The following is a 14,035-nucleotide window of genomic DNA, read 5'->3' on the forward strand; positions in this document are numbered from 1 at the left end:
TCAATTCTCATCTCTCGTAGTAAGAAATTAATAAGAAAAATGTTCACAGTAGACTTAACAAAACCATGAAGCCTCAGAATAAAGGCAAGTAAAAACAGGTAACAGGTCTTTATAAAGCTATTTCTGAGTTGTTTGACAGGTTTTTATTGTGCTATTGCAGTCAATTCTAGACCCTGGGGGCAATAACAGCAAAGGACAAGGTGCCTTTAGCTTTTAGGTGAGAATGGGAAACTGTTAGAAGATGCTACGAGGATGGTCTCAGTTACCTTAGGCAAAAATCTGTAGTTAGAAAATTGTGATAAATTGTAGAGCTGAACAATAGAGGGGGTCTATAAACAAATTATACAATTTTAAATTCAGTCCAAATTTCACAGGTAGCCAGTGCAACTGAGCTAAAATGGGAGTGGTGTGTTTTTCCTTGTAGCAAGCAGCGGGGTTTCGAACCACCTTCATTCAAGAAAGAGTGAAACTGGGCAATCCTGAGTTATAGTAGAGGTGACAAAGGTATGGACCCTTTTTCTAATGCCTTTAGTGCATTAGAATGTAATATGTTCTGTTGGTTAAATAAAGGTTAAACTGAATACTCAGAATACTTTTGAAAATGGGGAATGTCATCTCAGTTTTTATAGGTTTCATATTTATGTTTGTTTTTATTGTAATATTTATGGAATTTAATAAGTTCAGAACAGCTACAAAAACCTAAACAAACAAAAAAAAAACCTGATTTAAAGTCACAAACAGTAAACATAAGAGAAAAGAGAAGAACACCTCTTTATGTCTGTTTTTATGTATGTTTTTGTACACAAAGTACATAAAGTACGTCAAGCATCCAAAACCATGTTGCTTGATGTGCATCACTGTATCACATGTCTGAAAATTACTGAATAAGTCAAAAATGAATGGAGCAGTTCTTCATCAAGTTAGAACAACAGTAGCATGAGAAACCATTTCTTAAAACAATATGCAGATGAGGTTTTTGCTGACTTTTCAAGCTTTCAACTATAAAGAAGAAGTTGATCTCTACAAGCAGCTTATTTTGCACATTTGTCTCCTTGATAATTAGCTGTTCTGCATTTTTTAACAGAAATGCAGAACAGAAAGAAAAACTGATGACCCTGCTGCTGATGCCACATTTAAGATGGTATTTTTTCAGTACTATTAGGGTATTGTTGACGATGCTAAACTCATAAACTAAACTGATGAAGTTATCATTATCATCAGTAATCATTGTGGGTTTTGTTGATTTAAAAAGTAATGGATTACATTATAGATTACTTGTTACTTTTAAGGGGGGAAAATGTCCCAGCTGGCCAAAACTAAGACCAACATATAGAATAACAGAGGTAAAGACTGCACTACCATTCCACCCACTATGCTTACCAAGTAATATAATTATTGCTTAAACATAACTTTTCAGGAACAGAACAGAAGAAATCATGTCCCAAAAACCACAGAGAGACTGTGTTGGTGTTTGTGATCAAAGAAGAAAACGTTTATATCAGCCGAAGTGTTTAACTCTTCAACATATGTGACAACATGATTCTACTGTATCACATGCAGAGTAATCTGTTAAATTCACCAAATCTGCCCAGGCCACTGTGGCTCCAGCATTGAAACTGAGCATCTTCTGAAGCTAGCAAAAATTTGTAAACCCTCATGAAATAGGCTATACTAGTAGCTGCTAGCACTTTAAGCTAGTTTTTAGCCTGTTTTGTTTACACTGTGGCAAATTGGAAATAGCAGCTATTGGCAGATTCTGTTTGTAATATATTCATCAACCTAAAATATCCTTGTGTTACTTTGATACTGAAGAAAATATTAAAGCTGTTCAGGTAAGTATCTGTTTTACATTAAGCTTATTTAAGTTTATTTTGGACTGGTGATTCATAAGACATAACATTATCTTTTGAGTGAGTCAATATGACCCTCTGTCTCACTCTAATATTGGTATAATATTTGTACACTATGGTAGCTTTACTGTTTCTCCTGATGTGCATCACTGCTCATGTAGCTTCAGATTGGTGATTGGTCATGTCTAAAGAAGCAGCAGCTACTTTCAGCTTCTCACTTGTTCACAAAGGGTCACCACAGCAGGTAGCTCAGTGTATTTATGAACTGGATCCCCTCTTTGCACAGCCCCAAAAGGAATTTTTGTCCCTTTTTAGATAACACTTTTGGAAATGTGGAAAAATTCTGAAAGTGAAACTGAAATTCTTGGTTTTTTTCTTGTTTTTTTTTTTAAACCATTTATAATGTAGAATTTTACATGGACAAAATAGAAATGCAGTCGTGGTCTCAGTTATTCATTCCAAAACAATTTGGACACACATTTATTGCTTTGCACTGTGAAACCAACATGTGCTTTAATACATTCTCTGCTAACACACTGATGCACAGTTTTGATTCTTCTCTCTAGTCTCTTTTCTCTTCATGACATCTTCACCGGTTGCAGGTTGGTCCATTCTCCCATGTAGCAAACTCCTGTTTTTGTTCTGTGGGAAAAATTTTTTTTTTTTTTTTTTTTTGTTGCCGCCTGTCCCGTTTGGTTCTTTTGCCATCAGAATTATTGTCTGAAGGCAAAGAGAGAAGCCCAACGGAATTACTTTACCAAGTGGACCATCCCTGCCTTGCCGTATTGGTCCATTTGATTGACCTTTGTTGTTATTATTTATTTTATTTTATTTTCAGTTGTTACAGACGGGACAGACATGACCGGGGGGGAGGGAGGGAAACAAAGACAGCGGGGAAGAGGAATAGTGATGAAGGGCAAAGAAAAGGGAAAAGAAAGGGGGGGGGGGGCAAAAAACAAACAAACATATTTTTATATATATATCACCTAGATCACCTGTTGAGAGAAAAAAAAAGAGAAAACAAGCAAACAAGAACAGCAATATAATAAACACAACACCATCGCGATACTCTATGTGTATATAGCAGTAAATATTAAATATTGAATATTATTATGCAGCACGTAAGATTTACAGTGCACAGTGTGCTTTGAGGTAGGAGCCAAAAAGGGTGTAGTTTGTGTGTGTGAGCACCCTTGTGTACACCTGTGAGCATGAGCGCGCTTGTATTTAAAAGGTTCCTTCATGTAATGATCTGCTAGAGGGTGTGTGGAGCCATAGCCCCGTCCTCCAGGGCATGAAGCAGGTATGGAGGAGATCCAGGCCCCAGACATCTAGAGGCCCTCAGAGCACGAGAGACATCAAGAGAGAGAGAGATCAAGGAAGAGATCTGTTCCTTCTAATATATGTTCTAAGTATTTGATTCCTTTACCACTCCAATCTGGAAAGTTAATCATATTATTGTTTTCTAATATGTCAGGGTTGTTCCAGATAGGTGTACATTTGCATGGGATTAATGAAGACTCTGTCAATTTTAGAAACTCCCACCATGCTGTCAGAGAAGAGCTGATGTTGACGCTTTTGAAGCATTCATGTCGTTGGATGTTTAAGCTGATAAATGGTAGGTCTGAAATCTCAAGATTACTGCAAAGTGCTTGTTCTACATCTTGCCAAGGTTCGTCTAAGAAGGTACAGTTGTGGTCAAAAGTTTACATACACTTGTAAAGAATATAATATAATGGCTCTACCGAGTGTCCCGTTATTTCTAAAACTCTGATTTATCTCTGATAGAGTGATTGGAACAGATACTTCTTTGTCACAAAAAACATTCATGAAGTTTGGTTCTTTTATGACTTTATTATGGGTTAACAGAAAAAAGTGATCACATCTGCTGGGTCAAAAATATACATACAGCAACATGAATTAGCAATTTTGGTGACTTAGAAAGTTGTCAGTGAACTGAGCTTCATAGCATGGCCTCTTAACTTCTTGTGAGAGATTATGAGTGACTACAGCTGGTGACTTCTCTTAGGCCAGTTAAATAGGGCTCATTGGATACAAACGCCCACAAACGCTACAATGGGAAAGTCAAAGAAGCTCAGCATGGATCGGAAAAGGCAAATTATTGACTTGAACAAGTCAGGAAAGTCACTTGGGGCCATTTCAAAGCCGCTGCATGTCCCAAGAGCAACAGTGCAAACAATTGTTTGTAAGTATAAAGTGCATGGCGCTGTTTCATCACTGCCACGATCAGGAAGAAAATGCAAGCTATCACTTGCTGCTGAGAGAAAATTGGTCAGGAGAGTGAAGAGTCAACCAAGAATCACTAAAAAGCATATCTGCCAAGAATTAAAAGCTGCAGGAACACAGGTGTCATTGTCCACAGTCAAACGTGTTTTGCATCTCCATGGACTGAGAGGCTGCCGTGCAAGAAGGAAGCCCTTGCTCCAAAAGCGGCACCTTAAGGCTCGACTGAAGTTTGCTGCTGATCACATGGACAAAGATAAGACCTTCTGGAGGAAAGTTCTGTGGTCAGACGAAACAAAAATCGAGCTTTTTGGTCACAATGCCCAGCAATATGTTTGGAGGAGAAAAGGTGAGGCCTTTAACCCCAAGAACAACATGCCTACCATCAAGCATGGTGGTGGGAGTATTATGCTGTGGGGCTGTTTTGCTGCCAATGGAACTGGTGCTTTACAGAGAGTAAATGGAATAATGAAGAAGGAGGATTACCTTCACATTCTTCAACATAACCTAAAATCATCAGCACGAAGGTTGGGTCTTGGGCGCAGTTGGGTGTTCCAATAGGACAATGACCTCAAAACACACATCAAAAGTGGTAAAGGAATGGCTAAATCAGGCTAGAATAAGGGCTTTAGAATGGCCTTACCAAAGTCCTGACTTAAACCCCATTGAAAACATGTGGACAATGCTGAAGAAACAAGTCCATGTCAGAAAGCTATCAAATTTAACTGAACTGCACCAATTCTGTCAAGAGGAGTGGTCAAAGATTCAACCAGAAGCTTGTGGATGGCTACCAAAAGCACCTAATTGAAGTGAAAATGGCTAAGGGACATGTAACCAAATATTAGCACTGCTGTATGTATATTTTTGACCCAGCAGATGTGATCACTTTTTTCTGTTAACCCATAATAAAGTCATAAAAGAACCAAACTTCATGAATGTTTTTTGTGACAAAGAAGTATCTGTTCCAATCACTCTATCAGAGAAAAATCAGAGTTTTAGAAATAACGGGACACTCAGTAGAGCCATTATATTATGTTCTTTACAAGTGTATGTAAACTTTTGACCACAACTGTATGTTTTAGCCATCTTGAGATAAATTGAAGCCTGTTGGCTAAGAAGTAGTGCTGAAAGTTAGGTAGATCTACAGGGAGTGCAGAATTATTAGGCAAGTTGTATTTTTGAGGAATAATTTTATTATTGAACAACAACCATGTTCTCAATGAACCCAAAAAACTCATTAATATCAAAGCTGAATGTTTTTGGAAGTAGTTTTTAGTTTGTTTTTAGTTTTAACTATTTTAGGGGGATATCTGTGTGTGCAGGTGACTATTACTGTGCATAATTATTAGGCAACTTAACAAAAAACAAATATATACCCATTTCAATTATTTATTTTTACCAGTGAAACCAATATAACATCTCCACATTCACAAATATACATTTCTGACATTCAAAAACAAAACAAAAACAAATCAGCGACCAATATAGCCACCTTTCTTTGCAAGGACACTCAAAAGCCTGCCATCCATGGATTCTGTCAGTGTTTTGATCTGTTCACCATCAACATTGCGTGCAGCAGCAGCCACAGCCTCCCAGACACTGTTCAGAGAGGTGTACTGTTTTCCCTCCTTGTAAATCTCACATTTGATGATGGACCACAGGTTCTCAATGGGGTTCAGATCAGGTGAACAAGGAGGCCATGTCATTAGTTTTTCTTCTTTTATACCCTTTCTTGCCAGCCACGCTGTGGAGTACTTGGACGCGTGTGATGGAGCATTGTCCTGCATGAAAATCATGTTTTTCTTGAAGGATGCAGACTTCTTCCTGTACCACTGCTTGAAGAAGGTGTCTTCCAGAAACTGGCAGTAGGACTGGGAGTTGAGCTTGACTCCATCCTCAACCCGAAAAGGCCCCACAAGCTCATCTTTGATGATATCAGCCCAAACCAGTACTCCACCTCCACTTTGCTGGCGTCTGAGTCGGACTGGAGCTCTCTGCCCTTTACCAATCCAGCCACGGGCCCATCCATCTGGCCCATCAAGACTCACTCTCATTTCATCAGTCCATAAAACCTTAGAAAAATCAGTCTTGAGATATTTCTTGGCCCAGTCTTGATGTTTCAGCTTGTGTGTCTTGTTCAGTGGTGGTCGTCTTTCAGCCTTTCTTACCTTGGCCATGTCTCTGAGTATTGCACACCTTGTGCTTTTGGGTACTCCAGTGATGTTGCAGCTCTGAAATATGGCCAAACTGGTGGCAAGTGGCATCTTGGCAGCTGCACGCTTGACTTTTCTCAGTTCATGGGCAGTTATTTTGCGCCTTGGTTTTTCCACACGCTTCTTGCGACCCTGTTGACTATTTTGAATGAAACGCTTGATTGTTCGATGATCACGCTTCAGAAGCTTTGCAATTTTAAGACTGCTGCATCTCTCTGCAAGATATCTCACTATTTTTGACTTTTCTGAGCCTGTCAAGTCCTTCTTTTGACCCATTTTGCCAAAGGAAAGGAAGTTGCCTAATAATTATGCACACCTGATATAGGGTGTTGATGTCATTAGACCACACCCCTTCTCATTACAGAGATGCACATCACCTAATATGCTTAATTGGTAGTAGGCTTTCGAGCCTATACAGCTTGGAGTAAGACAACATGCATGAAGAGGATGATGTGGACAAAATACTCATTTGCCTAATAATTCTGCACTCCCTGTAATCCTCCTTTATCCTTGGTCTTTTGTAGTGTTTTTAAGCTTATACGTGGGGGTTTGTCTTTCCAAAGGAATTTGGACATATATGAATCTAGAGATCTGAACCAATCTTGTGGTGGTTTAGTTGGGATCATTGAGAATAAATAATTTATTTTTGGTAAGACCATCATTTTTATAGTGGCAACCCTTCCCATGAGTGATATGGGTAGACATTTCCACCTAGCCAGATCGCCTTCTACTTCTCTTTAAAAATGGGATATGGTTTAATTTAGTCAGATCTGCAAGCTTGGGAGAAACATTAATACCTAAATATTTTATATTTCCCGATTGCAGTGGTGTAGAAGAAGAATTATGGAAGAAGCAATTAATCGGAAGGACTGTAGATTTTGACCAGTTAATCTGATATTCTTGCAAAAGAGTTTATCAATGCAATTACCCCAGAGAGATTGGTTTGTGAGTTTTGGAGAAAAAGTAACACATCATCCACATAAAGGCTGATTTCATGTTCCACGTTCTTGCATTTTATGCCCTTAATTACTGAATTCTGTCTAATTGCTGCTGCTAGTGGTTCAATAAAAATTGCAAACAGTGAAGGGGAGAGTGGGCATCCCTGCCTGGTGCCCCTCAGGAGACAGAAACTGGAGGATGTTTGGTCATTTGTTTTGACACAAGCTGTTGGGGAATTGTATAATATTTTTAACCAGTTAATGAAAGAGGTTCCAAAACCAAATTTGTGTAAAGTTGCAAATAGAAATTTCCAGTTAACTCCGTCAAACGCTTTTTCTGCATCTAAAGAAAATATTGTAGTTTTGATGTTTTTACTGTATGAGTAGTCTATCAAATTAAGTAATCTACGTGTATTTGTTGATGAGTGCCTACCTTTTATGAAACCAGTTTGGTCAGGATGAATTAAGAGGGGGGTTATTTTCTCTAGTCTCTTTGAGAGAGCTTTGCAGATTATTTTAAGGTCTACATTTATAAGGGATATTGGACGATAGCTTGAGGGATATACAGGGTCTTTGCCTGGTTTTAGCAGGAGATTAATGTTTGCAGAATTCATATTTGATGGGAGTCTGCCCTTTTCTTTGATTTCCAACAACGTTCTGTAAAAAACTGGTGCTAGAATCGTCCAGAATTCTTTGTAGAATTCTGCAGGAAAGCCGTCTGGACCTGGAGCCTTATTATTGGGCATACTTATCAGGGCTTCCTGGAGTTCACCTGGCGTCAGTGGCGAATCCAGTGCCATTGCTTGAGTGTCTAATAATTTTGGAAGTGTTGTGTTGTCCAAAAACTGATCAATTTCCTTTTTAGATGGGTTTATTTGTAGTGAATACAACGTTTTATAGAAATCCCTGAAAATGTCGTTTATTTGTTTCGGGTCATATATTGTGTTCCCAGATGAATCTTGAACAGCACCTATAGTTGTTTTTTATTTATTTATTTTTAGCTGGTTCGCTAGAAATTGACCGGATTTATTACCATGTTCATAATTTTGTAAGTGTAGTCTTTGTACTAAGAATTTTGTTTTTTTATTAATTATCTCATTTTGTTTTGTGTATTTTGTTCAATGTTTCCTGATCTTGGTGTGACATGTAGGCTTCTCCTAGTGATTTGATGGTTTTTTCTAATTCCTGAATATTTTTGTTTTCTTCTTTCTTTTTATGCGATGAGAAAGAAATTATTTTACCTCTCATCACAGCTTTCCCTGCTTCCCATAGAACAGAAGCTGATGTTCCGGAAGTGTCATTATAGTCTAAATATAGAGTCCATTCTTTTTTAAAATATTTAATAAAGTCTTCATCTTTAAGCAGTGATGTATTAAATGTCCAGTTTTTACTTGGCGTAGTATTATTCTTGTGTATTAGTGTTAGAGATACAGGAGCATGATCGCTGACAGCTATAGGGTGAATCTCAGTGTCTGCAATGTCACTCAGCAGTGAGCTGCTGACCAAAAAATAATCCAGACGAGAGTAGGAGTGATGGACATGTGAGAAGAAAGAGTATTCCTTACTGTTGGGGTGAAGGGAGCGCCATGCATCGCAAAGACCAAAGTCACTCATATACTGTTTGATTATATTTGTGGACTGCCAATTACGCTGCGTTCCTGTTGTGTTGAGCCTATCCATTTCTTCATTTAGTCCAAGGTTGAGGTCGCCTCCAAGAACAAGATGAGGGATCATCAACATTTGGACCATATACACTTACAATACATAGCTTTTTATCAAGCATAGATAGTTTCATGATTAAGAATCTGCCCTCTGGATCTATAACTGTATCGAGTACTGTGAAATTAATATTTTTATGGATTAAAATTGCTACTCCCCTTTGTCTAGAATTATAACAAGCTGAAAACACATCTCAGGTGTTTTAAGTTCATTCGAACCTCTAAGAGGTCTGTGGGTCTCTTGTAAAAGGACAACATCTGCCTGTAGTTTTTTGAGTTGGTTAAATATTTTTAACCTCTTTTCTCTGGAGCCAGCTCCATTTACCTAAAAAACCTAAACATTCACATTCTTTCTCTCACACGGCGCATAAGTTATGACCTCGGTTCCTTGTTTTTCTGCTCCCAACAAGGTGGTGGTATGGAATGTGGTCTGTCTCTTCTATTATCGGCACAAGGCCCTCTGCACCCAACATTCTCTTCATGATTCAGCAGTATGAAATGTCAAGAAACAGTGTAACACATTCACAGCAGTATCGGATAATGCAAATCAATTTAACAAATGTAATAGTTATTACCTTCTCCTAATTCTGGAGAATAATGCAAACTAAAACTACATAATAGTTTCACAATCATTAATCAGGGGTATAACATGGCATAAGATAATATAATAATCTCACAGCCTTCTTCATGACGAGATCCTGGAAGCACTGATCGAAATATAGATGACATTCGTGTGGAGTGTGGTGTGGTGTGAGTGACCATAGCTGCATATATTTTAACTTGTCATTTTATTTGGAACCTTCGGCTCCCAAAATAATGATTGAAAGGTGAATTATAAACCAGAACGCTACCAAAAGGTTCTCTGCCATGTTTGACACTGAAATGACTTATAATGATTTGGACTCCGTTGTCTCATCTTTTAATAATCAGTGTAATTCTATTTTAGACATGGTGGCACCTCTGAAAAAAAGTACTGTGCTATGTTTGAAATCTCGTCCTTGGATAAATTAAAACATTTGTAATTTCAGGAGATATTGTCGTAAGCTAGAACGTTTGTGGAAGGCTTCCAAGCTTGAGGTTTATAGGTTACACCTTAAAGAATCTATCCTCTTACTAAATGACATGTGGAAAAATGCCAGAACAGAGTATTTTTCCCACCTCATAGCCTAAATTCTTGTTTAAAACAATTAAGAGTATTGTTTCTCCTGATGCTCCTTGTCCACCAGTTCACTCAACATCTGAATGCAATGAGTTTATGAACTATTTCACAAATAAGGTCACTGCCATCAGGTCAAGTATCTCTCCATCATCTTCTCAATATCAAACTTGCAATTTGCTCTGTTCTGATACTTGGTCCTCTTTTACTCCTGTTACATTACAAGACATCAGAGTCCTGCTTTGTCATATAAAACAGACTTCAAGCCCCCTTGATGTCCTTCCATCGTCACTTTTCACTAGTGTGTTTGATTCCATTGGCCCCTGTATTGTGGAAATGATAAATATTTCTCTTCATACTGGCTCAGTTCCCAGCTTCTTTAAACAAGCTGTTGTTGAGCCAATATTAAAGAAACCTCAGCTGGATCCATCTCTTCCTAACAGCTATAGGCCAATATCCAAATTGCCTTTTATAGCTAAGATTTTAGAAAAAGTAGTTGTAGAACAACTTAACTATTTCCTGGATAAAAACGCTGTTATGGACACTTTCCAGTCTGGTTTTTGTAAACTGCATTCCACTGAAACGGCCTTACTTAGAGTATCTAGTGATATCTTGATGGCAGCAGACTCTGGAGAGTATACAGTGCTCGTCCTTTTAGATTTTAGCTCTGCTTTTGATACTGTAGATCACAGTAGCATGATAAACAGACTCAAGAACTTGTTTGGGATTGCTGGTGTTGTTTTAAAATGGTTTATGTCATATTTGTCTGAGAGATCTTTTACTGTTTGCATGAATCATGTGACGTCAGAATCAACAGTTTTGCCGTGTGGGATACCTCAGGGATCTGTCCTGGGTCCAATTCTGTTTCTACTTTATGTATTCCCCCTAGGCCAAATTATTAAGTGCTATAACAATATCTCCTATCATCTCTATGCTGATGACATTCAACTATAGTGTTCCTTCAAAATTTCTGAGTTTTATAAACTGTCTAATTTAAGTAATTGCCTGACAGAAATCAACCAATGGTTGAATGACAATTTTCTCCAACTAAACTCTGATAAAACAGAAACTCTAATTATTGCTCCAGACCACATGGTCTCAGAAATTAGGCAGCATATCAGCTTCTTAGACCCTTCTGTTAAATCGAGCCTCAGAAACCTCGGTGTCATATTTGACAGCTCAATGTCGCTCGAGCAGCATTCTAAGCAGCTGTTCCGAAACTGTTTTTATCATTTAAGGAATATTTCAAAACTCAGACTAATGGTGTCAAAGCCTGAACTTGAGATGATTATTCATGCTTTTATTTCCTCTCGTTTAGACTACTGTAACGGCCTTTTTACTTGTTTTAACAAATCAGCCTTAAATCGTCTTCAGACTGTGCAGAATGCTGCAGTACGACTCTTAACAGGCACCAAGAGAAGATCTCACATTACTCCAGTTTTAGCCTCCCTTCACTGGTTGCCTGTAAGTTTTAGGTTTCACTTTAAAATTTTAGTTCTAACCTTTAGGGCCCTACATGGTCAAGCTCCCTAATATTTATCTGACCTTCTGAAACCACATTCATCTTCTCGAGCTTTAAGGTCATTAGATCAGAGACTGCTGGTGGTACCGCGCACTCGTTTTAAAACTCGTGGTGATCGGGCCTTTCACGGAGTGGCACCACAGTTGTGGAATCCTCTTCCACTGTCTCTACGCTGCACGGACTCCATTGATTCTTTTAAAAAACAGCTGAAGACACTTTTATTTAGAAAAGCATTTTATTAATTTCCTTTTACGTTACTTTTATTGTTTTACATTGCTATTTACTGTTACATTGTTTTATATTTCCATTTCTTTCATTGTAAAGCACTTTGTGATTTTTTTATCTGTGAAAAGCGCTATATAAATAAATTTTACTTACTTACTTACTTACTTTAATTTTCCGCCAAAATCTCCGGCGTCTGACGTCAGTTACAACATGAGTCGCTTACCTCTCCCGTCACTTCCACTTCTGTGGGAAATATTAGGATTTTGAATCTTTGTTATATCTGTCTGAGAGATGGTCAGATCAGACTAGCTGGGTCTGGGTCAATAATGTGGCCTGTTCAGGAACTGAAAGCTCTCTAACCGCGTGTCGACACAGAGGATTTGGGACACATAACTATGGACATGGTGAAGATGCTGGTGTCACATGTTCAAGTGAGACGACTCACCATGAAGCATTAGCAGCTCCTAAATAACTTGTTTAATTTGTTATGTACTATTATTCCTTCCCCAACAGGCTTACATAAGCTAATGAATCAGACTTATTACAAGCCAAACCAAGACAAAGGTGTACTACAATGTCAGCTGGTCAGCTTATGACCACTTGTTCAATCTCAACTCAGCATTTAGGTGGAACATTGACTCTGCAGCAGACCTGAGGCTCATTCAGGAAAAAGCAAATATCGAATACAAACTCTGTTACCTTTAATATCCCTCAAGTGATTTTGTCACTTGAGGGATATTAATGAGGAGGATATTAATGAGAAGGAGCCTGCAGCCTTGCCGCTCTGGCTGCAGGCTCCTTCTCATCACTCACCCAACATGGAAACACACTGAAATGAACGCAGTACATACACTTTATAATCCCAGGTCCAGCACCAGCACCCCATGAGAGGGAATCTGCCCCCAGACCCATGAGATGGTTTAAAAATATAGTAAAAACTTAGTGTTTAAAAAGTTTACCATCTTTATGATAAAATAAAACTTCAGTTCCGCTTCTAACAGCATGTTTGCCACTGCAGAATTCTCCCTGCAGCTGAAGTCTGTGGTAGCACGTGGAAATATGCCATACAAAAAGCTGCCAAACAGGAAGCAAATGTTCCACAGACTCAGCATCACTTTTTGGGACTGTTCTAAAGAAAATAATATCATTTGTCCTCTAGAGGTCACTGCAGTAAGTAAAAACATGTTTTTGTTTATCAGTGCCCGGCTCACTCACTGCTGCTTTCTGCTCAGTTGTTTTTTATTGTGTGCACCTCTTGATGTCACCGTCTGTCTACACAGTGTTGCTGCCTCACTACTTCCCTGCTGTCAGGTACAATTCATCTCTATTTCAGTGTTGTCCCCTTTACTGTGTGGTGAGGTAACACTGGAAAGTCTCACATGCAGGACGTTCAATAAAGAAGCATCACTCTCTTATAAATTGTGAAAATATGTGTTTTTGTCTTTGGTAAATTCTGCTGTTCACAGTGATTTTATAAATATCTTTAGGCTGATACCAGTACAGGACTTTGAAAATCAGTACTGGGCGGTGGTCAGAGGTGCAGGAGAAGAAGATCTTTAAGTGGAAATAAACCAAATTCAAATACTGTATGTTTTGGATTTATGGAGGAACTACCAGATTACTGATTTGCAGTAATTACTGATAGGTGTAAAGAGACCAATTCTTAGCACCCATCACCTCTGTCATTCAGCGGTATGCTGTGTGAGCTTAGTTTGTATGGAGCATCAGCCTTTTCCATCCATCCAACCAGTTTCTTCCACTTATCCAGTTCAGGGTAGGTTGTGTGAATCTATCAAGGCTGTCATAGTATGAGAGGCGGAGTACCCCTTGTTTACTCTTTGGGCAAACAGGGTAAACTCTAACCACAGCAACAGAAGAAGTTGAAGTACGAGAATTTTCTTCAGTTCATTGAACTGAACTGAACTGAAGAAGCTTCTTGGACAAGACGTGAAACATCTTCAAGAAACTTAAAGAAGTCAAGACGCTTTTCTTTCCAAGCTCCTTAGACTATGATGACCTGTTGAAGTTGAAGTACATTTATTTGACATTTAAATACAAAGTATGATCACGAGTATGGGAAGCTAAAAACTCAAGAACTTTAACTGTGTTAAATTTGGTACATTCATCCTCATCTTTTCTTGGAGAGGTACCAGTACAGCTTTAACCTCA

The 14,035-nt window shown here is 38.4% G+C and overlaps 2 protein-coding genes across 2 annotated transcripts in view; one reads left to right on the forward strand and one right to left on the reverse strand.

Moving 5' to 3' along the window:
• LOC102080700 (uncharacterized) overlaps nucleotides 1-14,035 on the reverse strand; it is a 107,651-nt gene that overhangs the window by 72,934 nt on the left and 20,682 nt on the right. The window lies entirely within an intron of this gene.
• The window catches only part of LOC106098317 (immunoglobulin superfamily member 1), a 45,108-nt gene continuing 31,948 nt past the window's right edge, over nucleotides 876-14,035 (forward strand). Inside the window, exon 1 of the mRNA XM_019358301.2 lies at nucleotides 876-2,452. Coding sequence (XP_019213846.1) covers nucleotides 2,431-2,452 — 22 coding nt within the window. The 5' untranslated portion in view covers nucleotides 876-2,430. The remainder of the gene's footprint in view (nucleotides 2,453-14,035) is intronic.

This window comes from Oreochromis niloticus, linkage group LG4, assembly GCF_001858045.2.
Source record: "Oreochromis niloticus isolate F11D_XX linkage group LG4, O_niloticus_UMD_NMBU, whole genome shotgun sequence".
Taxonomy (NCBI): Eukaryota; Metazoa; Chordata; class Actinopteri; order Cichliformes; family Cichlidae; genus Oreochromis; species Oreochromis niloticus.